At 38.1% G+C, this 26,568-nt stretch overlaps 10 protein-coding genes and 2 long non-coding RNA genes across 22 annotated transcripts; 7 read left to right on the forward strand and 5 right to left on the reverse strand.

The window, feature by feature from the left end:
• The first annotated feature begins 58 nt into the window (after positions 1 to 58).
• Positions 59 to 2,335, forward strand: LOC124188864 (4-trimethylaminobutyraldehyde dehydrogenase A-like). 2 transcript variants are annotated; one of them, XM_046581779.1, is made up of 8 exons: positions 59 to 444; positions 504 to 793; positions 858 to 989; positions 1,051 to 1,150; positions 1,223 to 1,350; positions 1,408 to 1,596; positions 1,663 to 1,889; positions 1,949 to 2,335. In XM_046581779.1, the coding sequence occupies exons 1-8, from the start codon at positions 435 to 437 to the stop codon at positions 2,166 to 2,168; spliced, it is 1,296 nt and encodes a 431-aa protein (XP_046437735.1). In that variant the 5' UTR covers positions 59 to 434; the 3' UTR covers positions 2,169 to 2,335. The 2 variants fall into 2 exon arrangements, with proteins under 2 accessions (XP_046437735.1, XP_046437734.1); XM_046581778.1 differs by having other exon boundaries at positions 77 to 444; positions 497 to 793.
• On the reverse strand, positions 2,242 to 6,905 carry LOC124188862 (pre-mRNA 3' end processing protein WDR33-like). 3 transcript variants are annotated; one of them, XM_046581775.1, is made up of 11 exons: positions 6,755 to 6,905; positions 6,167 to 6,513; positions 5,884 to 6,015; positions 5,669 to 5,806; positions 5,432 to 5,583; positions 4,840 to 4,937; positions 4,414 to 4,774; positions 3,359 to 4,338; positions 3,117 to 3,299; positions 2,883 to 3,050; positions 2,242 to 2,819 (listed from the first exon to the last, which is right to left on the reverse strand). In XM_046581775.1, the coding sequence occupies exons 2-11, from the start codon at positions 6,485 to 6,487 to the stop codon at positions 2,356 to 2,358; spliced, it is 2,997 nt and encodes a 998-aa protein (XP_046437731.1). In that variant the 5' UTR covers positions 6,488 to 6,513; positions 6,755 to 6,905; the 3' UTR covers positions 2,242 to 2,355. The 3 variants fall into 3 exon arrangements, with proteins under 3 accessions (XP_046437731.1, XP_046437732.1, XP_046437733.1); XM_046581776.1 differs by having other exon boundaries at positions 6,678 to 6,791; XM_046581777.1 differs by lacking the exon at positions 6,755 to 6,905 and adding an exon at positions 6,580 to 6,746.
• A 582-nt stretch (positions 6,906 to 7,487) lies between these two features.
• LOC124188867 lies at positions 7,488 to 9,688 on the reverse strand. 2 transcript variants are annotated; one of them, XM_046581786.1, is made up of 7 exons: positions 9,106 to 9,688; positions 8,987 to 9,040; positions 8,694 to 8,805; positions 8,534 to 8,628; positions 8,339 to 8,462; positions 8,017 to 8,264; positions 7,488 to 7,951 (listed from the first exon to the last, which is right to left on the reverse strand). In XM_046581786.1, exons 1-7 carry the CDS (start codon positions 9,214 to 9,216, stop codon positions 7,712 to 7,714), a joined length of 984 nt encoding a protein of 327 aa, XP_046437742.1. In that variant the 5' UTR covers positions 9,217 to 9,688; the 3' UTR covers positions 7,488 to 7,711. The 2 variants fall into 2 exon arrangements, with proteins under 2 accessions (XP_046437742.1, XP_046437743.1); XM_046581787.1 differs by having other exon boundaries at positions 7,488 to 7,948; positions 9,106 to 9,685.
• Positions 9,689 to 10,541: 853 nt separating this feature from the next.
• On the reverse strand, positions 10,542 to 11,594 carry LOC124188878 (STING ER exit protein-like). The gene is made up of 4 exons (XM_046581815.1): positions 11,380 to 11,594; positions 11,152 to 11,308; positions 10,920 to 11,097; positions 10,542 to 10,858 (listed from the first exon to the last, which is right to left on the reverse strand). Exons 1-4 carry the CDS (start codon positions 11,495 to 11,497, stop codon positions 10,655 to 10,657), a joined length of 657 nt encoding a protein of 218 aa, XP_046437771.1. The 5' UTR covers positions 11,498 to 11,594; the 3' UTR covers positions 10,542 to 10,654.
• Positions 11,595 to 11,673: 79 nt separating this feature from the next.
• On the forward strand, positions 11,674 to 13,265 carry LOC124188877 (nucleoside diphosphate-linked moiety X motif 17-like). The gene is made up of 2 exons (XM_046581814.1): positions 11,674 to 12,542; positions 12,616 to 13,265. Exons 1-2 carry the CDS (start codon positions 11,937 to 11,939, stop codon positions 12,904 to 12,906), a joined length of 897 nt encoding a protein of 298 aa, XP_046437770.1. The 5' UTR covers positions 11,674 to 11,936; the 3' UTR covers positions 12,907 to 13,265.
• LOC124188873 (GDP-fucose protein O-fucosyltransferase 1-like) lies at positions 12,895 to 14,720 on the reverse strand. Of its 2 annotated transcripts, none has more exons than XM_046581805.1 (7): positions 14,543 to 14,720; positions 14,343 to 14,464; positions 14,155 to 14,272; positions 13,883 to 14,074; positions 13,597 to 13,769; positions 13,256 to 13,489; positions 12,895 to 13,193 (listed from the first exon to the last, which is right to left on the reverse strand). In XM_046581805.1, exons 1-7 carry the CDS (start codon positions 14,643 to 14,645, stop codon positions 12,990 to 12,992), a joined length of 1,146 nt encoding a protein of 381 aa, XP_046437761.1. In that variant the 5' UTR covers positions 14,646 to 14,720; the 3' UTR covers positions 12,895 to 12,989. The 2 variants fall into 2 exon arrangements, with proteins under 2 accessions (XP_046437761.1, XP_046437760.1); XM_046581804.1 differs by having other exon boundaries at positions 13,883 to 14,055; positions 14,151 to 14,272; positions 14,543 to 14,700.
• Positions 14,721 to 14,760: 40 nt separating this feature from the next.
• LOC124188876 (peroxisomal targeting signal 2 receptor-like) lies at positions 14,761 to 16,347 on the forward strand. The gene is made up of 6 exons (XM_046581813.1): positions 14,761 to 14,984; positions 15,074 to 15,249; positions 15,307 to 15,420; positions 15,486 to 15,594; positions 15,651 to 15,844; positions 15,929 to 16,347. The coding sequence occupies exons 1-6, from the start codon at positions 14,873 to 14,875 to the stop codon at positions 16,175 to 16,177; spliced, it is 954 nt and encodes a 317-aa protein (XP_046437769.1). The 5' UTR covers positions 14,761 to 14,872; the 3' UTR covers positions 16,178 to 16,347.
• Positions 16,348 to 16,616: 269 nt separating this feature from the next.
• LOC124188875 (mannose-1-phosphate guanyltransferase beta-like) lies at positions 16,617 to 19,063 on the forward strand. Of its 6 annotated transcripts, none has more exons than XM_046581807.1 (7): positions 16,630 to 16,766; positions 17,184 to 17,246; positions 17,427 to 17,653; positions 17,727 to 17,918; positions 17,990 to 18,145; positions 18,203 to 18,592; positions 18,663 to 19,063. In XM_046581807.1, exons 2-7 carry the CDS (start codon positions 17,234 to 17,236, stop codon positions 18,792 to 18,794), a joined length of 1,110 nt encoding a protein of 369 aa, XP_046437763.1. In that variant the 5' UTR covers positions 16,630 to 16,766; positions 17,184 to 17,233; the 3' UTR covers positions 18,795 to 19,063. The 6 variants fall into 6 exon arrangements, with proteins under 6 accessions (XP_046437768.1, XP_046437766.1, XP_046437763.1 ...); XM_046581806.1 differs by having other exon boundaries at positions 16,643 to 16,762; XM_046581809.1 differs by having other exon boundaries at positions 16,648 to 16,762; positions 17,218 to 17,246.
• Positions 19,064 to 19,536: 473 nt separating this feature from the next.
• Positions 19,537 to 20,779, forward strand: LOC124188883. Its single transcript, XR_006872506.1, has 4 exons — positions 19,537 to 19,903; positions 19,987 to 20,114; positions 20,174 to 20,430; positions 20,486 to 20,779. It is a non-coding gene; the product is annotated as an uncharacterized LOC124188883 (long non-coding RNA).
• A 1,104-nt stretch (positions 20,780 to 21,883) lies between these two features.
• On the reverse strand, positions 21,884 to 23,041 carry LOC124188881. The gene is made up of 4 exons (XR_006872505.1): positions 22,911 to 23,041; positions 22,700 to 22,827; positions 22,232 to 22,640; positions 21,884 to 22,176 (listed from the first exon to the last, which is right to left on the reverse strand). It is a non-coding gene; the product is annotated as an uncharacterized LOC124188881 (long non-coding RNA).
• A 58-nt stretch (positions 23,042 to 23,099) lies between these two features.
• On the forward strand, positions 23,100 to 23,861 carry LOC124188879 (pre-rRNA-processing protein TSR2 homolog). Its single transcript, XM_046581816.1, has 3 exons — positions 23,100 to 23,246; positions 23,310 to 23,400; positions 23,457 to 23,861. Exons 1-3 carry the CDS (start codon positions 23,160 to 23,162, stop codon positions 23,801 to 23,803), a joined length of 525 nt encoding a protein of 174 aa, XP_046437772.1. The 5' UTR covers positions 23,100 to 23,159; the 3' UTR covers positions 23,804 to 23,861.
• Positions 23,862 to 24,526: 665 nt separating this feature from the next.
• On the forward strand, positions 24,527 to 26,280 carry LOC124188872 (protein artemis-like). The gene is made up of 5 exons (XM_046581803.1): positions 24,527 to 24,786; positions 24,854 to 25,118; positions 25,176 to 25,614; positions 25,677 to 25,928; positions 25,999 to 26,280. Exons 1-5 carry the CDS (start codon positions 24,666 to 24,668, stop codon positions 26,068 to 26,070), a joined length of 1,149 nt encoding a protein of 382 aa, XP_046437759.1. The 5' UTR covers positions 24,527 to 24,665; the 3' UTR covers positions 26,071 to 26,280.
• The last annotated feature ends 288 nt before the right edge of the window (positions 26,281 to 26,568 follow it).

The raw sequence follows: 26,568 nt of genomic DNA on the forward strand, positions 1-26,568 counted from the left end.
GCATACAAAAGTGAAATTTCACCGCTAGGGGCGCCACTACTTAGACCCTGTTCAGTCTGCTGTCTGCTCTGTTTGTACTTAGTATAGTGTTTGTCAAGATTTCACAACATTGAAATCAAGTACACTCATGTAAACTTATGCGACTTATGTTATGACACTACCTGCCTGAAAAATCAAAATATGTTCTATTTGACCACGTCTTCAAAGCTATGTATTTTGAGATCGAAATCTTCATCGCGGAAATATTTTAGTACGTTATTTGTGAAAGATGGACCTTATAATTTTGTCGACGGACAGAAAACCCATCCTATTGATTCAATTGGCTTTACAAATGTCTTGAATCCTGCAACCAGTGTTGTTCTAGCAAAAGTAGCTGTCTCAGGAGCAAATACCGTTGACAAGGCAGTCAAATCATGTGAAGAAGCCTACAAATCATGGTCTTTGGTACTATTTTTCCATAATTTTCATATTCATGTTTATTGACAATTCTTCTAAGTTATCAGGTTTTGAAAGAGGAAAACTTATATCTAGTTTGGGACAAAAGATATTAGAAAATCAGGAAACCTTGGCTCAACTAGAAGTGGAAAACAATGGGAAACCTATCTGGGAGGCCAGGTTGGACATTCAAAGCTGTGCTGATTGTTTTCTGTACTTTGGTGGGATTGCTTCCACAGTCAGTGGGAAGCACATTCAGCTTCCTAACAGTTCATTTGGATTGGTGAAAAGAGAAAGCCTTGGGGTTGTAGGAGGCATAGGTGCTTGGAATTATCCTCTACAGACATGTTCCTGGAAAGTAAGTTCAATCTGATATCAATAAAAGTAATATGTTCAGTTATTTGAGTTGAAAATAAAAACAGGTGGCTCCTGCTTTGACTTGTGGAAATACAATTGTTTACAAACCATCAGAACTCACTCCTTTGACAGCTTTAGCTTTGGCAGAACTTGCAATCAAAGCTGGAATTCCCGAAGGTGTTTTCAACCTGGTCCAGGCATGTAAAAATCACAGCAATTAACTGACAATATTTTCTTTATTTTGAATTTTTTACGTAGGGTTCAGGTGAAACCGGAAAAAATCTTTGTTGCCATCCTGATGTGGCAAAAATATCTTTTACGGGATCTGTCCCAGTCGGGAAAAATATATTGAAGCTCGGTACGTATGATTTTGGACTAAAGTTCAGTATTAAGTTTTTGAAATCCAATCAATAATATCTTTTATTTCTAGCTTCTAATGACTTGAAGAGAGTTATGCTAGAACTTGGTGGAAAGAATCCACTAATTATCTACGACGACTGCGACCTTGAAAACGCTGTCAAAGGCGCTCTTCTTGCAAATTTTTTATCTCAAGGACAGGTATATTTCTTGAGAGAAAACAATCAAGAACTCGTTTTAAACTTATTTTTGCTCCAGGTTTGTTCGAACGGTTCTCGTGTATTTGTTCAACGCTCCATCATTGAACAATTCACCAAAGAGTTTGTAAAAGCTACTTCTCAACTAGTTATAGGCGATCCCCTTGACGACAAAACTCAAGTTGGCGCAACCATCTCTAAACCGCATGCTGAAAAAGTTCTTGCCTATATAGCGCGAGGTCTTGAAGAGGTAAAGTGATGTTCTAATACAAATGAAAGTTTGGTTAATTTCAATGCGCTTCTAATTTACTGACAGGGAGCCATCAAACTGTGCGGTGGTGAACGAATTCAAATGCCCGATCCTTTTCAAAATGGATATTTCATCTCCCCATGCATTCTAACCAATTGCCATGACGACATGACGGTTGTAAAAGAAGAAATTTTTGGACCAGTCGCTACCATTTTGCCGTTTGATACCGAGGAAGAAGTTATTCGTCGAGCCAATCAAACTCCTTACGGATTGAGTGCTGGCATTTTTACAAAGTATTGTTTACCTAAAATAAATCTCATTTCTGTGAAACTTAACGATTACACTTTTACAGAGACCTGAGAAGAGCACACCGAACTTCGGACCGTTTGCAATCTGGTACAATTTGGGTGAACAACTTCAACGTCACACCAGTCGAATTGCCTTTCGGTGGGTTCAAGCAGAGTGGCATCGGTGTCGAATGCAGTACTGAAGCCATCCAATGTTATACTCAGTTGAAGTCAGTCTACGTTGAAATGAATGATGTAGACTGCCCCTTGTACAATTCCAAATAGGCTAACGTCCAACGAGGATTGACCTTTTATTTTGGTGTTTGAATTTTGTTTGGTCCTAGAGTTAGTCAGTTGGTATGTCGTGAACATGGCGAGCATTATTCATTTTCAATTTTGTACACATTTTATAAAAAATGGCGAGAAAATAAGAGATACAAAATCATCCATCAGTCGCATTGAAATTCTTTCATCAATAGTTGTTATATCCTCCTCTTCGAGGTCGCCGACCACCTCCACCCCTCCCGAAACCTCCCCGTCCACCTCCGCCTTCTGGATTCCAACGGCCTGGTGGAGGCTGATGATGCGGTGGTGGTGGATGGAATTGTCCAGGATAGCTTGGAGCGAAATGACCTGGTGGTGGTCCCCTACCACCGTAATCCTCGTCGCCTCTTTCAAAAGGGCCGGGAGGTTCACCACCCCCTCGATAGTTGTTGGGACCAGGACCCCAACCGCCAAAGTTTCCTTCGCCATGCCGATCACTCATTTGTGGAGGTGGGGGAGGCGGATAACCGCCTTCCATCCGCATGTCGTCTTCAATGGGCTGCATTGGGGGTCCTCCATTTCCCATATAATGCAGTTCTTCTTCATTATCGATAGATGGTGGTGGACCACCCCACGCTTGATTTCCACCTGGTGGTCCGTGATGACCTCTCCCTGTTTTTCCATCCGCATAATTAGTTTGCATTAGATTACTTAAACTTAAAACCATGAGCGTACCTCTGCCTGGAGGTGGAAGTGGAGGTCCACTTTGATTAAATCGGTCCTGATGGTGCGGTGGCTGGAAGTAGGGTCTATTCATTGGACCCTGACTATGAGGTGGTCGCGGAGGAAAGCGATCTGGTTGCTGTTGTGGTTCGAAAGGTGGGCGATCCCAATTTCCCATTTCTAAAAATAAATAACCGACAGATAAGTTCAAGTTGCGTCATTTTTCTTCGACTATTTCAATCAAACCTTGAGGTGGAGGTTGGCCTTGCCAGCCTCCGTGATTATGGTGGTGATTGTGTTGCTGCTGCTGTTGTTGTTGCGGTTGCTGTTGTTGCGGTAAATGATGGTGGTGGTGTTGCTGCCCAGCTCCTGGTGGTAACGGATGACGGATGGGCTGAACAGGGTGGCCCCTCTGTTGAAACTCTACAACTATTCAATAATTTAGTACAGTGCCAACAGCAGAACAATCATTTATGCAAATTAATTACCTCTCTGAGGGAAGTCTCCTAGAAGACCACCAGTTGGTGTTGGACCAATTCCTGAATGACCCCTGTTGTAGCCCGGAGAGTCGTCAAGAACAGGTGTTCGAGAGCGCGGATAGAAATCGTCGTCGTCCAATTCTCGATCTTGATTGTACTCGCCAGTTGGAACTACTTCGGGTTTAGTCTCCTCCTCCTCAACAGTAACTTTCAAGCCCATCGAAGATAGAACCTGATTAAACTCTTCTTCGCCAGTACGAATGGCTTTCTCTAACTCTGAATCGGCTTCGATGGACAGTATCGTGCCATCGATTATGACAGCTGTCGGAGTGGGAAGTTGAGTAACAGGCAACGACTGAGCCGTGTCGAGCAATTCTTGCAACTGCTCTGGATCATTAGCCGGTAGGCCGAACAGGGTCAGAGATGCGCGACCCAACTGTTCCATTCCAAAGGCAACGGGATCAACACCAAGGACGTGATCCTCTTCATCAGACAGTACACCCGATGCTGACGATAGGCTGGGAGTGGGTAAGATGGCTGGTTTCTTACTAGCACTGCTCTCATTCCATTGTGCCTGGAAGTGACGTGGAATTGGTTTGGCATACGGAACTTTCTTGATGGGTTTCACGTCTTGTGCTAATGGTTCCACATCCAGACCAGGAATCATGCCTGCGCTTAATAAACTGAGGCTACTCTGACCGAGTTGTCCGTCTCCGCCTTCTGCTTCCACTTTGTCTTCGGGTCCCATTCCTGGGATATTGGGAGCGTGATGGTCATCCAGCAACTCGGCGTCTTCGGGCATCACTCCAGGCGGTAACGTGTTGAGATTGTATTTGTCCCTCATCTTATCGCCGGGTCTGTTTCGTGTCCAGAACTTTGACGTGTGGTCATTCGAACCCGAACAGAGAATGTGTCCGATCGGATGCCAGGCAAGAGACCAAATGAGACTTTCATGAGCTTGATCGATAGCACCAACTTCTTTGTCCGTTCTATGTTTTCAAAGCAAAACAGAAAAAGAGTTAGGGTAAGGTTTGAAAAATACACGACTTAATAAACAAAATTACCCAACGTTCCAGAAGAATATAGCTCCGTCAGATCCACCGCTACAGAAAAGTTCTTCGTGAAATGGATGCCACGAAAGACAGGATGCTTCCTTCTTGTGACCGCGGAAAGTTTGCAATTCTTGATCAAGCCGACGGATGTCAAATAGCTTGATCAAATGATCTCTGGAAGCGGTGATGAGCCACTGGCCGTTCTTGTTCCATTTTGCGTCCATAACTGTGCTTTTATGGGCGTGCAGCGTAGCTAATGATTGACCAGATTTGGGATCCCACAGTTTGACTGGTTGCTGGTTGTCTTTGCTGCCTGAAATGACTAGACCCTTTTGCGGGTGCCAATCGACGCATTTGACATCAGCTCCGTGCCCTAATGGAAACAATTGATGGACATGAAGTAGGCTTGCAGAAAAAACAAAACAATTAGTTGGGTACCTCGAAGAATTTTTTCCTCCTGACAGCGGACAAAATCCCATATTCGCACAGTTCCATCGTCGGAGCAAGAGGCCAATTTTTGATCCGTTGGACTAAAACTGGATACACAAAAACGTGGAGGGTCTTTAATTGTAATTGAATACCCTTAAAATGGTTTTATAATCGTCAAGGTAGATTAATTGAAAATGTTGACTTTGTGGATAAAAGAAGTTTAATTGGGGTAGAAAAGTATGGGTCATTTGAAAAGTTAACCGTAAGTCCCGACAAGTATTTCGATCTCGTATACGCCTATTGCAATTAGGCAATATCGGGTGCGCAGAGTTTCATAAACGAATCGTATAAAATGTTTTACTTCAAAATCGTATAGAGGGTTGAAAAAGAAGTCTCTTTTATTTTCCTCAGTTGCATCTATCACAGATCAGTTGTTCTTGGTATGTAGGATTTTCTTTTTTTTTCTCTTTTACTTTCAAGCGTACTTGTATTATTGGGCAATGAGCATTTATAGAAGAAAAGATTGGGAAAAGTTCGGAGGTTATACGTATCACAGCAATGAAATTTGATTTTTATTTTGGTTTGGTTTTGGTTTCAATACCTGATGCCCCGAATGGCTTCTTTGTGAGCTTGAAACATCTTGACGTTATTCATATTTGACTGCCAGTATTTGATGTAGCCGCCATGGTCCCCCGTCACCATCCAGATATCGTTGTGGGACCATACCATGCTACGGACCGGACTGTCGTGAGCCTATTTAAAGGGTAAGAAGGATTAGATTAATAATTACTCGTTACCGTGTTATTTCTTAGGAGTACTATTTACGGATTTTTCATACCTGTAAAATAGTTTCAAAATTGAACGTCAGGCCGTTCCACAGGGTAAACTCGCCGCTTGATGCCCCTGTGATTAAACGACGGCCTTCAGGAGTCCAAGTAAGGCAAAATACTGGACAACGAATTTTATTTGTTGCCACCTTTCGAGGTAAATTCAAAGAAAAAAAAAGATAAATAGAATAATTCAAAATCGGGCTTTCCATCTATAATGCATTACTTTAGTAAAACGTGTTGTTATGGCATTGCTGGGCGTATCCAAATAGCAAGAGGGAGGAACCATTTCTGGATAATAACACACGTCGGGTTGAAGACTTCGCCTGTCTCTGGCGTCCCGCTGCCAGACTCTTGTCTAAATTTAAGTCAAGATAATACTATATAAATACAAATTGTATTTGATAAAACTCTGAACATATAAATTAAAGGAAATATTAAAAATATAAACATGTTCTAACTACAAGAGAAGAAAGGCAATCCTTGTATTTACAAGCTTCTCAATTTACCTCTAGCATACGAATCACTGAAGAGTAATAATCTACAGTTTTGCGCATTGAGCTCTTGCGCAACTGTTTGGAATCATAGTCTGACCGATCTTGGCCAGGCTTAGGGTATGGTCTATTGAAGGGATGAAACATGTGGCGACCAGGTGGAATTGGTGGTCTCAATGGTTCACTTCCTGGAACAATCCTAGGTAATCCTGCTCCAAGGAAAGAATTATTTCCTGCATTTGCAGGGCTCTGGCTGGGGCCAGTGGCATGCCTCGATTGAAATGGTGACTGATTCATGCCATTGGCACCAGGATAATATGCCATTTGGGTTGCCATTTTTCTGATAATAATTAGTTAAATAGCTGAAAAAAAGACAATAAAAAATTTTAGTTAATTGAAGAACAAGTTTATGTAAACATGAGAGAAACCGTTATGTGCACACCGCACGTCAACTACTTGTTTCGTCAGAAAATGAAAACGCCCAATTTCCACAGATTTTAAGTGAAATAAGTACTTAAAAATTTACATTTAAATTTTCGATCAATGCCGACAATCGGCGCTGATGATATAAGTCTGTAAATCCCCGATAAAAAATGCACTCACCTAAAATGTTCAAGAGATGTTCTGTTGCCTGCTCAGCGCCATTTTGCAATGTTTGGCTGCGGCATAAGGCATTGCCTAGTTGCCATATCAAACGTAGGTATCTCTCGATCCGACAGAAAGAAGAAAACAATAAAATTCAAATATTCGATTGATTGAAATTATCAATCAATAAACCAAATTTTAAAAAATATAAATAATTTAAATAATTCTGGGAAAAGTATAATTTGATAACGATAAAAAATTTAATAATAACAAAAAATTCACAAATTTTACGTTGAAATAGCGCTGAAGAATGGTTCGTAATCGGTAATCGTTGAAACTTGAAAGGAAAAAACTCAAAAAAGAAAAGAAGGGATTGCGTGTTATCCTTTTTGGTACTATATAATAAACCGACGGTATGTTTACGGTCTCGATACTCTCGAAGAACAAATATAATGTTATATCATTTTTTCTGATTCTATTTATGTTAGATCAGATCTATTATCCGTTTTTTTTTATTACAACAACGAGTTAGAAAAATGTGATAACGTGTATCGAGATTGGACATAGCACTATTGATAATCAATACCTGTTCACCTCAACAATCCAAACAAAGGTGACCAGACGAGTTTCTAAAGTCAACTCGTTATCCTGTATCTTTTTATTTTTATTTTTATTTTTCGTGCAAGTCGTGCGGTTCGAAGACGAATTGTAATCCCGACACAAAACTGAAACACCTTAAACAGGAAATCAGTTCGACAAAATTTAACGGTTTATTTGAATTATGTACATAACAGTTCCATGCCAAGAGAAAGTTTGAGCTAATTCACACAGCAATTAGCTCAAAGAAACGCTTTTACTCTTTTTAGGGAAAAGTGTTGTTAATAAATATACGTATTTATACAATATTTACAGAAGTTGTTAGGCTGGATATTACAGTAACACCAGCTTCATCTGTCCACTCGTTATAGATTTTACTCACGCAGTTTCCGTTTCATATCTAAGCGGTAAACGAACTTCGTCGTTGTCAGATCTATAAATGTCTGAAATGTTGTTCGCTCCTGTATCGGAATCCAAATTGATGGTACAGGATTCCTCTGGTTTGTCGCCTTTTACAAGATGATAGTCATTTAGCAGTGAAGGTTGCACGATGACGTAGCTATTTCTGACAAGCTGTTCGTAGCTGGGCGGTAGGTCCGTTTTGATTTCTTTATTCTGCTTCAGCCAGAGAACGGAAGGTTATCAAAGTTATCCAATTAGAAATTATGTTTCATTATGCTTACGCGTCTGAGGAGATGCGCAAAAAAGCAGCAGTAACAAAAGGTTCCCAGTAGCATGACAACACCAAGCGTGAATAAGATAAACGCGCTTTGAGCAATCCATTCCGGCACTGTGTTGGTTGATTGCTGCTGTTTTCTGAATTGATCACTTTCTTGTTCCGGCAGATTTTTTTTGGCATTCGTATTTTGAGGCGCAAACTTTAAGGGAGCATTTAAGTTTACTAATGCTGCTGGGCTTTTGGTTTTTACGACTAAAATCGAATAGAAAAACGGGTAAATTTAAACAATCGAATTTAAAAAAATTGTTTGTTAAAGAAACACTAACCTTTTCTAGTAGAAGGAATGTCTTCTACAAATCGTTTCGGGTTCACAATAGCACCCGTTACATCCAATAAAGTTTGGAAGAAAGTCATGTTGCTTTGTAAATCATGTAACCAATCAATCGACATCTATAACAATTAGAGAACACACAACTTAGACTCGTTTTAAATGAGCATTAAAGACATCTATTAATTTTTACCGAGTACATTCTGTTGTATTCCTTTTGAGCATCCGTACAGCCTTCGAAGCATGCAGTTTTCTTTTCCATTTCATTGCCATATGCCTCGGAGCAAGCTTATAAGAGAATATTTAAAATAAGACGAGTTGTTTAATTGGTCATTATAAGTAACACCACTTACATTGATGGCAGCTCAGAAGTGCAGCCGCGTCGTCAAACTTCGCGAACACGGAAGCTGTGTTAAAGGTCTCAAAGAAACGGCAGCCACGTTGACAATCAGAACTGAAAAGTTCCTGTTCGGATTACACAGTTTTAAAAAAAATTACATAAATAAATTGTATTTTGAAATGTTTATACAGGTTTTTTATCTTAGTTTTTTTATCTCACGCTCATGCGAATTATAAATAATTGTTAGTGCGTCTTGTTATCCTTTAAGTCGTTCAAGGATTAAAAGAGAAAGTAAAGTTATTTTACCTCAGAAGTATCGCAGAAATTCACGCAATCAATTTCGATTTGAGACGAATTCATCTATAGAACAAGTAAAACGTGAGCATTTATATTGTCAGCAGTATTTTCAATCTAAAATAGCTTACCACGAAGACATCGCCAAAGGCTGAACTGGAAGGAATCCAACAAGCCGTTAAGACGACGGCCACCCTCAGGCAAAACCAATCCAAACTGCTATGTGGTTTTTCCAGTGACATTATTATCAAATTGTAAATTGCAGTTTTCCAGGTGCTGTGATGTCTCTTGTCAACTGTTTCACCGCAAAATCAGAAGGCTGGAACTCAAGTTAATCATTCGAAAGAACCGGCTCGAAAAGGGTTAACCCGCTTTACGCGATGATTTGTTCTGACTGTTGTGCGGAAAACAATGCAATTCAAAGCTGGAAGGTATCAGACATTTTATAGAACACCTGCGGTTTGCAGGAGCCGCCCCATTTTTCCATTTCCCCTCCCCCACCACGGGGGAGGGGTTGCGAGATCAGCAGAAGCATGAGAAGCATACAAGTTTGAGATTACGGACTCATCAATATATCATGCTCGAATGTATACATACCCTGTGGCACGCAAGATAACGCGTGGATTTACGTAGCTGTGGCTACACTGTGACGCGAAAGTAAGTGCGTCAATCTGGGCAAATCATTTACAAAAACTTGTTTTTATCTAGAGGGTTTTGCCTGGGCGAAAGGCAAAAAGCAACAAGTGCACTACTGCAACATTTACTCGTTGCATGGCAACAATTCAACCTTCAATCAACTAAAGCCTCAAATGAAATGTACACAGAGAGTCAGAGGTGATTAGAGGAGGGTGTTTATGCAATAGACTTGTCTTATTTGAGGTTCATTTGAGTACATGCTGAGAAGGAAAACAATGAAAAACAAATACACTGCTCCTAAACATGTAATATCCGCACCCTGTAGTCATATGTCTTATCAGTCGTCGTCTGTGCTATTATATGAGAGTAATCTATGATCCGTTCTCAACGAACAGCATCAAATGTCAAAATTAATAGATTTCACTATACAAGCTTTTCAAACGTTGAAAAGTGATTAGACTTGCGAATCTTATTTAACTAGATTATTTTCGTAGGTTAATTTCAATGAATTATGAAATTAATAGCCATGTTCACTTTGTACGGCAGAAAGTTAAAAAAAAAATTATCATTTGAAAAACATATGTTGTAATTGTGTGTGTGTTGACTTGTTGAAATCGTAGGTTCAGATACATAAATAATATCCTTTTAATTATGTTTCGCTATCGTCTTAAAATTTGATAAAAATGTGACGAGCAATACATTTTTGTTTTTGATAATGACGTTTGTAAAATGGGCAAAGTCAGCGAAATGCGTCACAGAAACCGATAAAATAATACAGATCGCGACCCAAATCATGACACTGATTTTTTTAATATTTAAAATTGAATCCTTTTTTATCTATTCATGTACCGTACTACCGTTAAGTCTACGCCGCGAAACAGAAAATAAAAGAACCACTTTATAAAATGGAAAAAGGAAACTTTCAACTGACTTTGTGATTGAACTGAAAAGCTTAATTTTTTGTCAAAAGCATTTTATTAGAAAATTTGAACAAAAATTCGAAATTGAATGACATAGTTTGTCACATAGTAAGAATGGGGAGTTTTACTTATCGATTAATGTACCTCGAACAAGTTTCTTTTGTGTTTCAGTTTCAGGAATGTCTGTCTTGCGTTTCAAGCCTCCTTTCCTAACCAACTGTTTCTCAATAATTCGTGCGTTGTTGGCGTACGAGTCGGCCACTTCCCTCTCTTCCATTTCGTCCTCTTCATCTTCAATAGTAGACACAGTGACAGAAGAAAACTTACCCTGAAAAGTAATTATATAAATTAATTTACCAATAATTCATTTGGATCTTTATGCAACATACCATGTTCTTGGTGTGTTTTGTGACCAGGGTCTTCTGTGGTTGTTTCTGAGCACCTTCTACACTTAAGGTATTGAACATGCTTCTTAGCTGTCCTTCACCTGATCTCACTAAAGCACCTTTTATAATAAAAGTTACATTGCTTTTTGGGTCATGCTTGTAGTAAAGTTGAAGGCCACACCTAAATCAAAAAGACATTAATGTCAATTTTGACCAAAAATTTATGAAAAGCTACTTTTTGCAGCAAAACCTATGCTGCTTTTCAATGCCTTCTTCACGTCTGATGTAAATGATTTCATCAGGATCACAGGTTATCTTGTTAACTTGTTTGGAACCGTCAATGACACGTGAACCATCCCTTTGTCTCAGTGGCAATTTTTCAAGGAGAGAATCTGTTTAAATATTTTTACAGAAGATTGATCAATGCTGGGAATATGCTATGATTTTCTCACCAGATACCTACCCAAAATTAATGTAAACTGGCCACATAAGCAGTAATAGGATTGGAGGGGTTTCTCTTCTTGTTCTTCTTGATCTTTGGTGTCTGAAACAACAATACTTCTTGAAACAACCTTTGGCATTTTCAGATGTAAATTATATTGGAACTCAAACGAAAAACTCGGCAATATTTACGACTGATGCACGCAGCTGTAGCGTAAATTTGTAAACAACATTCGTCTGCTGTCAAAATGACTTGCGCAGTTGCGCTTTCAAATAAAATTGTTTTGAAAAAAAAAAACTTTTACGTCGACAGTTTTAAGAATTCTGTTATTTCTAAAATTTGTTCTAAACATTTTTTTATAATTTTTATTCTTTACTCTTTCAAGTTTATTCTTGCTGTCTGTGCGGCATATTGTCGGGCGCTGTGCGGAATATTGTCTTTGGCAGGTGGTTATTGATTGTTGATCGACACTTGTCAGCGTTTTGATATGAACTTTACTCTAGCATACTATATGGCCTGACCGAAACTTTTCATACGTTCGCCCCGATATTGACAAGCCCAGTTCATTGCATTTTACAATGAGTACTCCCAGAATTCCCCGAGTGCCAATTTACCTTAAAAAATCCAACCAACATATTTTAGCAAGTTTTGGAGAATGCGTTGTCAATTTTTTTGGATTCGCCGACAAAGGATCAGGATACGTTAGATTAACCCAGGAAAAAGATGGATTTATAATACATGAAGTGAATTCTTTGGATGATCCACATGCTGTACTTCTAAAGCATGCATCAGAATGCCCTATACACAAAATGACCGACAAAGCTTTACTTACCCAGGAGTGTAAAGATAAAGGGGTTGGAATGGGGGTGGCGATTTTACTAACTAGTTTGGATCAGTGTGTACTTGTCACTAGAAGAGCACCTCACATGCGAACTTTTCCTGGAGTTTGGGTACCACCAGGAGGTCATGTGGAACCTGGAGAAACATTACTGACTGCTGGACTAAGAGAATTAAAGGAGGAAACTGGACTGGAGCTCAGAGACACTTCTCACCATTTGCTAGGACTATGGGAATCTGTTTACCCTCACAAGTTGGAATTTGGGGATCCTCAGAGGCAGCATATTGTCATCTATTTGGTGTTAAATAGCAGTTTGTCATCTAAGGAGTTGACTGAACAAATTAGGGTATTTTATCTAGAAAATGTTGTAAAACATTTAATTTTGATTCTTAATATTTCTGATCTTATTCTAAATTAAGTTGGACCCTGACGAAACAGATGCAGCCATGTGGCTTCCTTATCCTTTTGTTGAAAAACTTTCTACAGGAAATTCTGTCGAAGATTTGCCTAAATATTTATCGATTCTGCAAAATGTGAATGGGAAGAATGAAAATTATTCAGTTGACACGGGCCCTATTGTGGAAGCCATTGCACCTCCTATAGATTCGACTCAATTAGACATAGAACGCCTGACATGGGGGACAAGATTCGCTTTGCAGCAGTGGATGAAATGGAATGTGAATAAAAAACCCAACGAGTCAAAATTGTAAACATTTATATAATCACTGTAAAGTTTATACAATCAAGAGATTATGTCGACTTTGTTTGATCGTTTGTTTCGATTTTGTTTGAGTTATAATTCTTCATGCTTCTGTTTGGCTGCTCCAGTCCTATTCGGAGGAAATCCCCAAAAGCCAGACGGCAAACCATTCACATCTCGCTCACGTTTGGCGAAAGCTGTGAATGATGAAATGCAGTTACCAATGAAGTAGTTAGCGCGACCCAAAATGGCCAGATCGACATGCGGCTCAGGATTTGCTAATTTGTGCACAGTAACCTGAATTGAATAGAAGGCATTTATAATTATAACTTAAGTTAAAGAGTGGTAAATATACTAACCTCCATTCGTTTTAAAGCCTTGGTCAAAAAAGGAATGAGATGGTCGTTGTCGGAAGACACAAACACTGATTTTGCGTGATAATCTTTCACAGCAAGTTTTACTTGTTTTGCTATTAAATCGTGCGGAGGGAAGCACATTTCTTGCGATGCAATTCCCAACTCGTTGCGGTAACCCAAACACTGAGGAGCAGAAAATAAGTTGGGGCTATGTTCCAAATGCTCGCAAGCTCTAGTCTGCATTCGAAATAAAGTAAAATGTGAAAAATAATAATAAAAAAAAAGAGACGAACAATATACTTTCAAATCAAGTACTAAAAACCCTCCTTAAAAGGGATATTTACCCAGTCAACGCCATTCCGCAAGTGAATACCAACAAATGCTCCGATAGGAAGTACATTGCGGATAAAGTTAACTGCCCGGTCGACAATTCGCCGACTCCATTTAAGGTATTTATGCAGTCCAACGTTTTCTTGCTGAACTGGAAAACTTGCAGGGGCCCCGGTAAATGCAAGAACTGATCAAAATAAAAAAAAAAAAAAAAAAATTTAGTTTGTTAATATTAAGTCACAATAAAGTCTTCTTTATCTATGATTAAGTCAACAACTATGGAATTTAAGTAATATCTACCTGGTGATTTTTGAATAGGGTATCTGCTGTTCCATTTTCTGGCCATGTCTTGATGATGGACATCATAGTTAAGTGGACCATAAAATTCAGATTGAACAAAATCTACACTGAAAGTGTCCCAAAAAGGCCCAAAAGGGTTTCCTTCCTTAGCATTACAGTCTGTACCTTGACCTCTGGCCATGTAACAAAAAGCTGAAAAGGTATAAACATTTTTCATTAGATTTTCAAAGTCAATACTCAGACCTAGTAATTCATATAATTATAAAACTTGCATGTTCTTTCGTTTAATGGCCAAACTTTAGGAGCAATATTCTCCATGAAGTCTTCCATTGAGATAACCCGATGGAACTCTGAGAGGGGTTCCAGTTCAAAATAATGTAAGAAAGGAACCTGAAAATGAATTTTTGGATAATACAGGAATAATTCATTTTTTATAATAATACAGCGTGTTCGAAGGAACCTGAACTGATTTTGGCTCCCCAAATCTATATTCCACCCATGGGGGAAGAGCAAGTGTCCTATTTAGAGCCTTAGCAAATGCAAGTGATCCAAGGAAATGGTCAGCTTGATTACCAAACCTTCCTAGAAAACAGAAATGTTGCAAATTAAAGGTGAAACCTTCTGATTTCTAAAAGTACAAAAAGGGTTATAACTGATTACCCATGCACGGACAGTATAATATATATCCATTTGAATCTACATCAATATTTGCAAATATTGACGCAGCAAAAAGAAATGGCAGCAAGAATGTTAAGAGAGACATGTTTTTTTCTTATTTTTATTTAGAATTTGAAACGGTACAAATTCTCAACAGGTTTATGGTAGATGGCGGCTGTTAGTATTGGTTCAAAATTGGCCCATAGATGGCTCTTTCAGTCTTTTTCAACAATCAAATCAATTGACAAGTAAACAAATCACTTGACATGTAATAGAAAATTGAAAAGGAAGTCTTCTGTTAAAAATATTTCTTTAAAGCCAATAATTTCCAAAATGGATCTTGTATCTTTTCCTCTAAACGACTGCCATGGTTATTCCGTTAAATTTTCACCTTTTATTGAACGAAGAATTGCCTGTGTAGCTTCTCAAAATTATGGACTGTCAGGTAGGCATGAAGAAAAGTGCATCGTTGATAATTACATTGAAAAAATCCCGACTGCTTATCATCTATTTATCGTTTTTAACGTTACTAAGGATCTGGATTTCTCTTCGTTCTTGATTTAAGTCCTACCAACCACTTGACATTAGCAGTTCAGAGTCAATGGACTGATGGGCTTTTCGATTTAGCATTTGCTGAAGATCACCCAGATATAATCCTTACAGCATCAGGTGATGGAGGAATCCAATTGTGGGATCTTAAAACTCCAGAAGTATTAAACATTTCCTTAATATAGATACACTAATAATAAATTGTAACCCTATTTTAGGTGCCAAAACTTGTGTGGAAAGAACACTCAAGGGAAGTGTGTTGTCTAGACTGGAATCAAACCAGACAACAACAGCTAGTTCTGAGCTCTTCATGGGACAGAAGCATAAAACTAGTACCTCCAGAAAATTGTATACTTTAATAGATGATGTATTTATTCATTTTTTTTAAACAATGTAGTGGGATCCTAAGGGTACAAAGAGCATTTGCACTTTTTTGGGTCATTCTGATCTAGTCTACAATGTAACTTGGTCCCCACATTTACCAAATTGCTTTGCATCTGTCTCAGGTGAGAACCTCTTTCATTATCAAGTAAATAACAATGTTAACTCTGTTGTTTTGAAGGGGATCATACTCTATGTATCTGGAATAGCACTAAATCAGGTCAGCCTGTAGTCAAATTAACAGCTCATGCCACAGAAGTATTAGCGTGTGACTGGTCAAAATATGACCGGAACGTCATCGCAACTGGAGGAGTAGATGGCAGGATTAGAGCTTGGGATTTAAGGAATACCACTGCTCCATGCTTTGAACTAATCGTAATTCTTCATTTGAATCATCAGTGGAGCAAAACAACAAAAAAAAAACAGATTCTCTAACCTAATTTATGCATTTCTTCAAAGGGGCATGAGTATGCTGTGAAAAGATTGCGCTTTTCGCCCCATCAAGCGCACCTTTTGGCTTCGTGCTCTTACGACATGACCACGCGTGTCTGGGATACACGCCGCCTTCAGCCAGAAGTTTTTGCACATCACCGCGAATTTGTCTATGGACTCGACTTCAGCTGCCTGTCACCTGATAAAGTAGCTGACTGTTCCTGGGATCGCACAGTATCCATCTACACACCTCCATCTGTGTTGAACACTGAATAGAAAAAATGTTAGAATTACTCCCAAAATCGCCGGTTATTGTTATATTATTTTTTACATATTCGCAAATTTAAATTTCCCAGTTAAATGAATGTGGGATGTCCTGGAATATGTGAATCATTTGTTTTAGAACCGTATTATGAAATTTAATAGAATTCTAACTTTTCAAGTTATCAATAGCGTCATTACCGATCATAGCTCATTACATTTGGTTGCATCATAGAACTTAAGGGGGGGAGGCCGGGAGGGGCAGGTGTTAAACCATGGTCTACAGTGGTTAAACTTCCTATTTCTACGATTCTATTTTTTTTTATTTTTAAGTAAGCAGTATATTATTGATTATTCATTCATCTGATTATCTGAAATTGCACTAATTCTAATTTGAATACGAAGAAAAAAAAATGGGAAATTAAAAAAAATATATATGTAAGAAATCGATATTTGACTCGCGTCGTCTGCAGCCTGCGGCTTGGGGTAAGACTGACGGAACTTGAACTGTCAAAATAGCTTACGTGAGTAAAGACACAGTGACTGAGTACGTGGCAAAAACAAACTGGAAGTCGGTGAAGAGTGCTGCATTTTCTTTATGTAGGTAACTGGTTTTGAAATTCTATATAAGGGTTTGTAGAATATTTGTTTAAAGCTTGTTTGTGATAAAATTCATGAATTTCTAGATTAAAAGAAAACTCAGTGAATTATCTTCTTAAGATACATTGAGAGAATTCTTAAAGCTCTGTAGTTACATCATACTAGAGCAGAAAGATATTGCTCAACATTTTTAGTTTTTTCTCAAAAGTTCTTTTTCCTTTTTTTAAGAAGAAGTAGTAATTAATTTGATTGATTTATAAGAAATTGTACATTTTTATTTGGTGGTGCATTAGTATTCAAAGCAATTCATGAGTTTTGTCTTCACTTAAGCGATAGCTTTACCAAAAAGTGTGTATGGTGTTGTTTTAGTTCTATCTAGTTTTACTGTGTGCACCTCTTGTATTTGGTTTTCCTCAATTAGATCTGCTTTTTACTGTGTATTTGAACAAAAATAGCAATATCTACACCAGAATGGGAGGAAAAGGTAATTATTTAAAAAGTTATTTGGTACCTTATTGGTGGTGGGTGTTTTTCTTCAGTAGAGGTGAATGATTTAATTTTATGTGCTTTTATAGTGAGACTTCTTGTGAATTATTTACTATGAAATTTCTCTTGTATGTTTGAGTCAAGCAAACTGAATTTTTTGTTTTTGTTTTTTTTCAAGATGTTAAACTTGGTACAATGAAGGCACTTATTCTTGTTGGAGGTTATGGAACTCGCCTACGTCCACTCACTCTTAGCAGGCCTAAGCCTCTTGTTGAGTTTGCTAATAAACCAATGCTGATGCATCAGATTGAGGCTTTGCTCGAAGCAGGGGTCACTCAGGTTGTTTTGGCCGTCTCGTACAGAGCTGAGCAAATGGAGAGTGAATTAAGGGCTGAAACAGACAAAGTAATAATTTTATTTTGAAGTTATACTTTGATTTTTTTTCCGGTTACTACTATCGTCATTTTCCCGCCAATAGTTGGGAATCACGCTCACGTTTTCTCACGAGACTGAGCCGCTAGGAACCGCCGGACCTTTAGCTCTTGCCAAGGATATTCTTGCCTCCGGCGATGAACCATTCTTCGTTCTTAATTCTGATGTTATTTGTGACTTTCCGTTCAAAGAGATGGTGGATTTCCATAAAGCACATGGAAAAGAAGGCACTATAGTGGTGAGTTCAATTAAATAATAAAATTCTCCATCGCCAATTACATTAAAATAATCTCCACCATGAATGCATAGGTAACCAAAGTGGAAGAGCCTTCGAAATATGGTGTAGTTGTCTACAGCGATCATGGCCGTATTGAAAAATTTGTGGAAAAACCAACCGAGTTTGTTTCAAACAAAATCAACGCCGGAATGTACATCTTTAACCCATCTATTATGAAGCGCATTGAAGTAAAAGTTTTATCGGTAATAAAAATAAGACAAAAAGTTAATCTTTGAATTCTTTAGTTGCGACCGATGAGTATAGAAAAAGAAGTATTCCCGTGCATGGCAAAAGACGCCGATTTGTTCGCTTACGAGTTGCAAGGATTCTGGATGGATGTTGGACAGCCGAAGGATTTCATCACAGGCACAACCCTTTACTTGAAGTCAGTTCGTGAAAAGAACCCTGATATGCTGTATTCGGGGCCAGGTGCCGTCGGCAACTCATTGGTAGATCCGACTGCTGTCATTGGTGCAAACTGCAGAATAGGTCCAAACGTCGTTATTGGTCCAGGAGTCGTAATTGAAGATGGTGTTTGTGTCAAGCGTTGCACTATCCTACGCGATGCTACAATTAAATCTCATTCATGGCTAGATTCTTGCATTGTTGGATGGAAATGCGTCGTCGGACGATGGGTAACTGATTAATTCCGTTTTTGGCTTTCCACGTATGCATGTTTTGATAAATCTTAAATTTCTCTCCAAGGTGCGACTGGAAAATGTGACAGTTTTGGGCGAGGACGTCATCGTTAAGGATGAGATCTACATCAATGGTGGTAAAGTTCTTCCGCATAAAGCCATATCTGATTCTGTCCCGGAGCCACAAATTATTATGTGAACTACTATTATCAATCATAATTGTTTTTGTTTTTTTCTTCTTTTTATTACGTGTTTTAACTATGTGCCTTGTTCTTTTTGTTCTTAAAAAGTTTTACAATAATTTAAGCTTGTGGGAAATATGGTTTGGTCAAGGGATTTTTGCTGTGTATGTAAAAAAAAAATTGGTATTCTGTATGCTGGCAGAATGGAAAACACAAACGCATTCCAATCTTTAATAGGGGTGTTTAATTCAACTATTGATTGCAAAATACATACATGGTTATTTAACTATTATCTTTTTTCATCTCATCTGATGGTGTGCTGGATGCTTTCTTCAGTATTTCAATCTGTTTTTGTACCAAAACATCTAAATCATCCAATGGGTGATAAATTATATGGATAGTTTGGGATCCAGCCATCATAGACAGCATTGAGGCAACAAAGAACTTGACATATGTAGATAGATTTACTCCTGCCGGCATTTTTATACATCAAGGCCTAAAGCTTGTCTTGCTAAAGATTCTGCTTGCCGTTTCTTGTATGTAGTATCTGGAGTAAAATAAACAATGTGTTAGGATAATAATATAGATCAATACATCTAGTTTAACATCATCTTACAGAAATTTGTTGATCCAACTTTCCAATTTATCATGGAAAATTCGAGAGCGGCACCAAGTCCAAAAAAGATGGGGAGGAAACGGTAGATACCCAGATACTTCTTACCCGGCCATTTATCCAACACGTATCTCAAAGTTTGTGACTGCATGAAATGTTCTTGTTGAGCAATCACAGACGAGCAAACTGAACAGTTATGATAGAATATAGATAGTTATTATTCAGCAATGTTTAGCTTGTTTATTTCCGCCGCCTGCAAACGCTTCTTTTCGCTTTCCTCTCGAGTGTCAACTTGATCTCGGTCGTCTGGACGAACCCTACCGACTCTCATGGGTACGACATTTAGACGGTAGGGTTCGTCCAGACGACCATAGGCACGGTAGCGCTCGTGGTGGCAGAGGGCTACAACACACTGTCCTACAACATACTGTCAATATAAACAAAGCAGTTCAAAAGTGTCAATTCAGGTTTATTGCAGGTTTAGTGCCGTTTCTCACAGTCACAGTATGTCAGGTAGAGATTTGATGAAAGATTCTCTGACCAGGCATCGAGCCAGAACCAAAGCCGATAAAAGAAAAACTGATGCTTTATAACAGGAACCTAAACGTTCAGGTAACTTCTTGACCGTAATTTTGGCAGAGGCAGAGGCCGAGTTACCCAGTCTGATGAAGTTGTAGCAGTTTCTAATCAAGAAACTGCTAGTGAAATAACTCCCAGTCTAATGGTAAGTTTATCAATATTTGTGTTCAAGTTTACGATTAAAAAATGTTCCATTGTTTACAGAAAGAAGTGGTGTACAGGATATCATTCATTCAGTCGAACTGGAAAAGACATCATTGAAGCAAGCATTTCACAATTTAACAAGTAGAAAAAGGAAGCAATCAAGAAAGCGAGTGGAAAACTCGCATGAAAGACAAAGAAGATGCTTGGGATGCCAAGAGAGATGCTGTCTTTCAAAACTACATTAGCTCCCGTTCCTACAGTGCAAGTAAATGTGGTGTATGTGAAAAAGGCACTAATCCTGTACATCACTGTTGAAGGTAATAGCGGTTTCTTGAATTATTTATGTAGATTAATAATTATCTTGTTTTATAGTGTCCCTTCCTGTCCAGAATGCAAAAGCCCTCATTCGTGTACTACGAAACCTGGTTCAAGAGACGTAACCGTAGTTACAGCCAATGGTAAATGAGGGCAACTTCACGGAGGACAACCGATTACCAGGATTACATCGACGAAGACACAGCCAATTATCAAGACTACGCTGATGAAGAAAATGAAGAAAAAAACTGTTATCCATCGTTTAAAACGCTCACATATATTGTCATGCAAATCTTGTAATCACATTTGAAATACAGCTATTGTTTGAAGGGAATAAAAGTATAATAATGAGCTTTTTGATTTGTTTCATGAACATTATTCGTCACCTTATAGGCATATCCGAGTGTGCGTGAAAATAAAATTGTTTGCAGTTAGTTATCCATGCGTATGTTCATAATAGACTTAATCTGACTTTAAATTTTTATTCAGCGTAAAAAGTTGAGTCAGAGGTGTAATTTTCATTTATATTGGTGGTCAGCCGCATAGTAGCGTGCGTGAAACTAAAAAAAATCGTTCGCAGTTAATTACCCATGCGTGTGTTTATTTTAGGCTTATTTTGACCTGATATTCTGACTCAGCGTAAAAAGTTGAGTCAGAGGTGTAATTTTCATTCATATTGGTGGTCAGCCGCATAGTAGCGTGCGTGAAACTAAAAAAATCGTTCACAGTTAATTACACATGCGTGTGTTTATTTTAGGCTTATTCTGACCTGATATTCCGATTCAGCGTAAAAAATTGATTAAAAGTTGTATTTTTCATTCATATTGGTGATAGCCTGCGGGAGTTATTGGTTTACGACACTTTTTTTTTATGGAAAAAAGCGCAGTAAGTCGCTTACCGTAACAGGGCGGACTTTTTTCAGAAAAAAATTAGATCGCAAAAAACTAAATCCCTCAGGCTAGTACCAAAATGAATGAAATTAACAACTATAACTCAACTTTTGACGCTGAATCGGAATATCAGGTCAGAATAAGCCTTAAATAAACACACGAATGTGTATTGAACTGCGAACGAATTTTTACTTTCACGCTACTCGCTAGGCAGCTGAACCACGAAGATTAATGAAAATTACAACTCTAACTCAAATTTTTATGCTGAATCGGAATATCAGGTGAAAATAAGCCTAAAATAAACACACGCATGTGTAATTAACTCGGTAATTAACTGCGAACGAATTTTTTTTAGTTTCACGCACGCTACTATGCGGCTGCCCACTAAAATGAATGAAAATTACAACTCTAATTCAAATTTTTACGCAGAATCGAAATATGAAGTCAGACTAAGTATAACATCAACACGCGAATGTATAATTTACTGCGAAAGAATTTTATTTTCACGCAGACTCGGAAAGGCATATAAGGATGACGAATAATGTTGATGAAACAAATCAAAAAGCTCGTAAGAATACTTTTATTCCCTTCAAACAATAGCTCTATTTCAAATGTAATTACAAGATTTGCATAAATATATGTGAGCGTTTTAAACGATGGATAATAATTGTTGTCTTCATTTTCTTCATCAGCGTAGTCTTGATAATTGGCTGTGTCTTCGTCGATGTAATCCTGGTAATCGGTTGTCCTCCGTGAAGTTGCCCTCATTTACCATTGGCTGTAACTACGGTTACGTCTCTTGAACCAGGTTTCGTAGTACACGAATGAGGGCTTTTGCATTCTGGACAGGAAGGGACACTATAAAACAAGATAATTATTAATCTACATAAATAATTCAAGAAACCGCTATTACCTTCAACAGTGATGTACCCATCTTCAGATATGAACTTGTTTTGGCGCAAGAATTTTAAATTTTCGCCATTCTCACACACCTCCCCATTGTGTAGTACCAATAACAGTTTGCGGTGAGTGATCATATCACATTTGCTGCAGAAATCTTGCTTGCAAGTAAAGCAACAAACAGGATTAGTGCCTTTTTCACATACACCACATTTACTTGCACTATAGGAACGGGAGCTAATGTAGTTTTGAAAGACAGCATCTCTCTTGGCATCCCAAGCATCTTCTTTGTCTTTCATGCGAGTTTTCCACTCGCTTTCTTGATTGCTTCCTTTTTCTACTTGTTAAATTGTGAAATGCTTGCTTCAATGATGTCTTTTCCAGTTCGACTGAATGAATGATATCCTGTACACCACTTCTTTCTGTAAACAATGGAACATTTTTTAATCGTAAACTTGAACACAAATATTGATAAACTTACCATTAGACTGGGAGTTATTTCACTAGCAGTTTCTTGATTAGAAACTGCTACAACTTCATCAGACTGGGTAACTCGGCCTCTGCCTCTGCCAAAATTACGGTCAAGAAGTTACCTGAACGTTTAGGTTCCTGTTATAAAGCATCAGTTTTTCTTTTATCGGCTTTGGTTCTGGCTCGATGCCTGGTCAGAGAATCTTTCATCAAATCTCTACCTGACATACTGTGACTGTGAGAAACGGCACTAAACCTGCAATAAACCTGAATTGACACTTTTGAACTGCTTTGTTTATATTGACAGTATGTTGTAGGACAGTGTGTTGTAGCCCTCTGCCACCACGAGCGCTACCGTGCCTATGGTCGTCTGGACGAACCCTACCGTCTAAATGTCGTACCCATGAGAGTCGGTAGGGTTCGTCCAGACGACCGAGATCAAGTTGTCGAGTGTCGTCTGCTATTGACACATGTGTCTTCGTGCGTGTGTAACGACCAACATGAGTTTGTTTTCTACGGTAGTGCAAACTCTCTTTGATAACTGGACGGCATTACAGGTGCACAAATAAGTTATTGAGCTGTTTTTACCATCTTGTAATTATCTTATCAATGAATTACAGCTTGCAGTAGAACACCAGTTGGGTGGAACACAGAGCAAAGAAATAGCAAAATGGATGAAGACTGTAGTAGAAAACTTCTTCATAGAGAATGGTTGATTGTGTTATTAACTTTATAAAAATGTCATGTCTTAAGTTTTTTTTTTTTAGATGATGTGTTGGCACAAGAGATCACAGAGTACATGGAGGATCTTATGAATAATGAATTCAACACTCTGTGTGAAGATGGCAGTTTAGAAGAGATGGGAGAGAGTTTGTGCAAATACTTCCGGTTAATCAAGGATGGGAAAGATGCAGAGGTAATCCTAGAACTGCAAAAATATAAAGGAAGTTCTGTGCATCTCTGTAAAACTGCCTCAAATCACGATGAATCTACTTTGCAAGAGGAAAAGGATGAAGACCCAGATAATCAAACAGTTGAGACCCCCAAAAAATCTACAAAAAATGAGCCTGATGAAGATGGTTGGGTTACAGTAACAAAGGGAAAAAAACATTGATGAATATTTATGTTTCATTGGAAATGTCAATCCTAATAAATGTGAATTTTTCCCCGTTTTTTTAAGATTTGTTTTTGGGCGGTAAATTTAGAAACGAGTTTTTTTGTGATCTGGCGATGCTGTTGAGCTAGAGAGGTCTCGTAGGATTTGATGTTTGTCTGTTTGATCAGTTGTCCCTGACTGTTTGGAGCTGGTGTTTGAGATATGTTAGCTAGTGATTAGAAGCTGAAATTAGAAATTACCGAAGCAAATTTTACATTTTAATGTTTTAGTTGCTGTAATTTATGTTTGTAAGTTTTCAATATGAAGCTCTGTCTTGAATGTAGTTACCCAGACTGTCATAACAATGTATACCAATGATGAAAGAAAGGCGAAGTTGAGAACGCAGAGCCTTGAGATTCTCGTTGAATTGTTTTCTTCTTGAGACTCGGCTTGCGTGTGAAATACCTTTCCTATCTGAGGTGTGGTTTGTCTGTTTTTAAAAAAGATGCATTGTTTTTTCTCCCTCTGCAAACCTTTTGACTTTTGTATCAAATTTTCCGTTGAACTGAAGTTATGTATTTGAAGGAGTTCAACTGAATAAAGAATTTTAAAATTTAATCTGTATTCTTAGTTATAATATTATTTCTCTAAATCTAAGGTTTCTAATTTAGAAATTTTTTTTATTGTCTTCTAATTTGCATAACTTCGTTGGCAACTCTGTCTCTACCAGACGAAAGTGAAATTCACGAGGGAATTTCGTTTGCGTAAAATCTGTCTAATGTTGTCTTATCTTGCTAGTTGCTAGTCTTCAAAATCCCTTTTATTTTGTATGAAATATAGTGCCCTTTAAAATTTTTCCTTACAACAGGTCTTCATTAAAATGCCAGTCAACTCAGAAAGTCAATTTCAAGGGGTCATTGATGAAATCCCACACATTGCTGTAGACTATTTTCTCAATGTGCAATCATCCTTGGCTTTGTTTCTATCTCATTGCCATGCTGGTATTTGTACTTTACACCTTAAATGTGTATTTATAAAATTTAATTTATATTTATTTGTACTTCATAGATCATATGAAGGGATTGGATTCACATGATTTGTATCATACCGTTCGGACCAAACCAGGCCTTTTCATTTATTGTAGTGGCACTACAAAAAAAATTCTCACTGATTGGCCAATTTACTCAAAGCTAGCCCCATATTTTAAAGTACTAGAGTTAAACCATACCGTCAAAATTGATTTTCCTGGGGGATATTGCTCTGATGATAATTCAAGCAAAATTGGATTTTGTGTTACTTCAATTCCATCTGGCCATTGTCCTGGTAGTGTAATGTAAGGTTTAATTTTGGTTGTTGTTTATTATGTGATTTTTCATAGCTGTTATTCTAGGTTTTTATATGAAGGTCCATTTGGTACAGTATTGTACACTGGTGATTTCAGGATAGCTAAAGGAGACAGTAGAAAATTCCAAGCCTTTATGTCAAATCCTTCAAGACCAGAATATGGGTTAAAGACTATTGATCATGTATACCTGGATTGCACATTTTGTACTGATTCAGCAAAGACTTTTCCTTCAAGACAGACAAGTGTAGATATTACAATAGATTTGGTCAGCAGTTGGATTGCTAAAAGTCCAGAGCACAAGGTATTATTTACTCTAGCTGGAAGAGGTTTTGGGGCAGAATTTCTATTCGTTGAAGTTTATCGAAAACTGAAGCTGCAAGTGCACACTTCAGATTTTAAGCATCAAATTTACAGTAATTTGTCCGATATTAAAAACGCGATTAGTCGGCAACGGACGACCAGCATTCATGCCTGTGAAACCATGGTCAGTGCGTTTTCTTCTTGTCCTCCCTGGATTTCACAATCGTTTAATGACTTTTATTACAGATGTCATCAAAGAAACAGTCACCCTGTTTTAAGGATTCAAACAAGGTGCTCACAATTCGGTTGTCAACTCAGTGGCATTTGATGGACGGGAAAAACATAGACAATAGAGTTTTGGTTGGCGAGGAAGGTGGAATCCAGCGAGTCCTGTTTTCGATGCATTCTTCACTGGAAGAGATTCAAGATATGGTACAAACACTTCAACCGCGTAAGGTTACGCCGATCGCTAAGCCTGATCTCGTCACAAAAGAAAAGGTTTTTCTTGAAGTAGTCTTGATCACTTCATCACAGTTGCAATTAATTTAGCATTTCCTTTTTTTTACAGATTGCTCAACTTTTAAACTGCAAAGTTGCAATGCCCACCAGCCGATTCCGTTCCCGAAACCATGATGATTGATTAGATTATAAAAATTTAAATTTACTGTGATCCGCATACATTTCAGTGTTACCTGTTTCCATTCTCTATTTAGTATTTACGAAAATTTGCATCTTTAACAAAGAATCGAATTACTTTCTGCTAGGTTTAAAGTTGATTATTAGCATTTTTTCCCCGATTGATTTTGATCACAACGTGTTGTTTTCTTTGGCCATACAATACTGCAATATTATCTTAATATCTCTGTCCATTATTACGGGAGGCGCAAAGCGGTGCCCGTCTGGTACTCGCATTAGGCATTATTGTATTATTTGTGTGTCGACTCAGACGGAGAAATATCTATTTTTCATTAGCATTCGCATTTGACTTTCCATTTAGAAAGAAAACAATAATGAATTTCAATTATTTTTACTAGTATGAATAGCGTAGAATCCTTCTTGTTTTGCTAGAAATGACGTCACTTATCTAGAGGCGTCACTTGTCAATTTTGAAACTTCCGGCAAAAATTCCCTTGAGGGC

Source organism: Daphnia pulex, chromosome 2 (genome assembly GCF_021134715.1).
Source record: "Daphnia pulex isolate KAP4 chromosome 2, ASM2113471v1".
NCBI lineage: Eukaryota > Metazoa > Arthropoda > Branchiopoda > Diplostraca > Daphniidae > Daphnia > Daphnia pulex.

What these genes read in the sequence shown, in the direction of transcription:
- LOC124188864 (XM_046581778.1), top strand. Translation starts at nt 181, where the DNA reads ATGTTCTATTTGACCACGTCTTCAAAGCTATGTATTTTGAGATCGAAA. An exon ending in ATTTTTTATCTCAAGGACAG is followed by an intron (nt 1,351 to 1,407) that starts GTATATTTCTTG and finishes TTTTTGCTCCAG; the next exon opens with GTTTGTTCGAACGGTTCTCG. An exon ending in TAGCGCGAGGTCTTGAAGAG is followed by an intron (nt 1,597 to 1,662) that starts GTAAAGTGATGT and finishes ATTTACTGACAG; the next exon opens with GGAGCCATCAAACTGTGCGG.
- LOC124188862 (XM_046581775.1), bottom strand. Translation starts at nt 6,487, where the DNA reads ATGGCAACCCAAATGGCATATTATCCTGGTGCCAATGGCATGAATCAG. An exon ending in GGAGGAAAAAATTCTTCGAG is followed by an intron (nt 4,775 to 4,839) that starts GTACCCAACTAA and finishes TGTTTCCATTAG; the next exon opens with GGCACGGAGCTGATGTCAAA. An exon ending in ATATTCTTCTGGAACGTTGG is followed by an intron (nt 4,339 to 4,413) that starts GTAATTTTGTTT and finishes TTGAAAACATAG; the next exon opens with AACGGACAAAGAAGTTGGTG.
- LOC124188867 (XM_046581786.1), bottom strand. Translation starts at nt 9,216, where the DNA reads ATGTCACTGGAAAAACCACATAGCAGTTTGGATTGGTTTTGCCTGAGG. An exon ending in AATACAACAGAATGTACTCG is followed by an intron (nt 8,463 to 8,533) that starts GTAAAAATTAAT and finishes TAATTGTTATAG; the next exon opens with ATGTCGATTGATTGGTTACA. An exon ending in CATTCCTTCTACTAGAAAAG is followed by an intron (nt 8,265 to 8,338) that starts GTTAGTGTTTCT and finishes ATTCGATTTTAG; the next exon opens with TCGTAAAAACCAAAAGCCCA.
- LOC124188878 (XM_046581815.1), bottom strand. Translation starts at nt 11,497, where the DNA reads ATGCCAAAGGTTGTTTCAAGAAGTATTGTTGTTTCAGACACCAAAGAT. An exon ending in CCAGTTTACATTAATTTTGG is followed by an intron (nt 11,309 to 11,379) that starts GTAGGTATCTGG and finishes ATATTTAAACAG; the next exon opens with ATTCTCTCCTTGAAAAATTG. An exon ending in CATAGGTTTTGCTGCAAAAA is followed by an intron (nt 11,098 to 11,151) that starts GTAGCTTTTCAT and finishes TTTTTGATTTAG; the next exon opens with GTGTGGCCTTCAACTTTACT.
- LOC124188877 (XM_046581814.1), top strand. Translation starts at nt 11,937, where the DNA reads ATGAGTACTCCCAGAATTCCCCGAGTGCCAATTTACCTTAAAAAATCC. An exon ending in AGTTGACTGAACAAATTAGG is followed by an intron (nt 12,543 to 12,615) that starts GTATTTTATCTA and finishes TTCTAAATTAAG; the next exon opens with TTGGACCCTGACGAAACAGA.
- LOC124188873 (XM_046581805.1), bottom strand. Translation starts at nt 14,645, where the DNA reads ATGTCTCTCTTAACATTCTTGCTGCCATTTCTTTTTGCTGCGTCAATA. An exon ending in GCCATTAAACGAAAGAACAT is followed by an intron (nt 14,075 to 14,154) that starts GCAAGTTTTATA and finishes ATACCTTTTCAG; the next exon opens with CTTTTTGTTACATGGCCAGA. An exon ending in CCCTATTCAAAAATCACCAG is followed by an intron (nt 13,770 to 13,882) that starts GTAGATATTACT and finishes TATTTTGATCAG; the next exon opens with TTCTTGCATTTACCGGGGCC.
- LOC124188876 (XM_046581813.1), top strand. Translation starts at nt 14,873, where the DNA reads ATGGATCTTGTATCTTTTCCTCTAAACGACTGCCATGGTTATTCCGTT. An exon ending in GGGATCTTAAAACTCCAGAA is followed by an intron (nt 15,250 to 15,306) that starts GTATTAAACATT and finishes ACCCTATTTTAG; the next exon opens with GTGCCAAAACTTGTGTGGAA. An exon ending in CTCCATGCTTTGAACTAATC is followed by an intron (nt 15,845 to 15,928) that starts GTAATTCTTCAT and finishes ATTTCTTCAAAG; the next exon opens with GGGCATGAGTATGCTGTGAA.
- LOC124188875 (XM_046581807.1), top strand. An exon ending in GAAAAGAAGGCACTATAGTG is followed by an intron (nt 17,919 to 17,989) that starts GTGAGTTCAATT and finishes ATGAATGCATAG; the next exon opens with GTAACCAAAGTGGAAGAGCC. An exon ending in AATGCGTCGTCGGACGATGG is followed by an intron (nt 18,593 to 18,662) that starts GTAACTGATTAA and finishes TTTCTCTCCAAG; the next exon opens with GTGCGACTGGAAAATGTGAC.
- LOC124188879 (XM_046581816.1), top strand. Translation starts at nt 23,160, where the DNA reads ATGTGTCTTCGTGCGTGTGTAACGACCAACATGAGTTTGTTTTCTACG. An exon ending in ATAACTGGACGGCATTACAG is followed by an intron (nt 23,247 to 23,309) that starts GTGCACAAATAA and finishes AATGAATTACAG; the next exon opens with CTTGCAGTAGAACACCAGTT. An exon ending in AAACTTCTTCATAGAGAATG is followed by an intron (nt 23,401 to 23,456) that starts GTTGATTGTGTT and finishes TTTTTTTTTTAG; the next exon opens with ATGATGTGTTGGCACAAGAG.
- LOC124188872 (XM_046581803.1), top strand. Translation starts at nt 24,666, where the DNA reads ATGCCAGTCAACTCAGAAAGTCAATTTCAAGGGGTCATTGATGAAATC. An exon ending in TCTATCTCATTGCCATGCTG is followed by an intron (nt 24,787 to 24,853) that starts GTATTTGTACTT and finishes TGTACTTCATAG; the next exon opens with ATCATATGAAGGGATTGGAT. An exon ending in ATCTCGTCACAAAAGAAAAG is followed by an intron (nt 25,929 to 25,998) that starts GTTTTTCTTGAA and finishes TTTTTTTTACAG; the next exon opens with ATTGCTCAACTTTTAAACTG.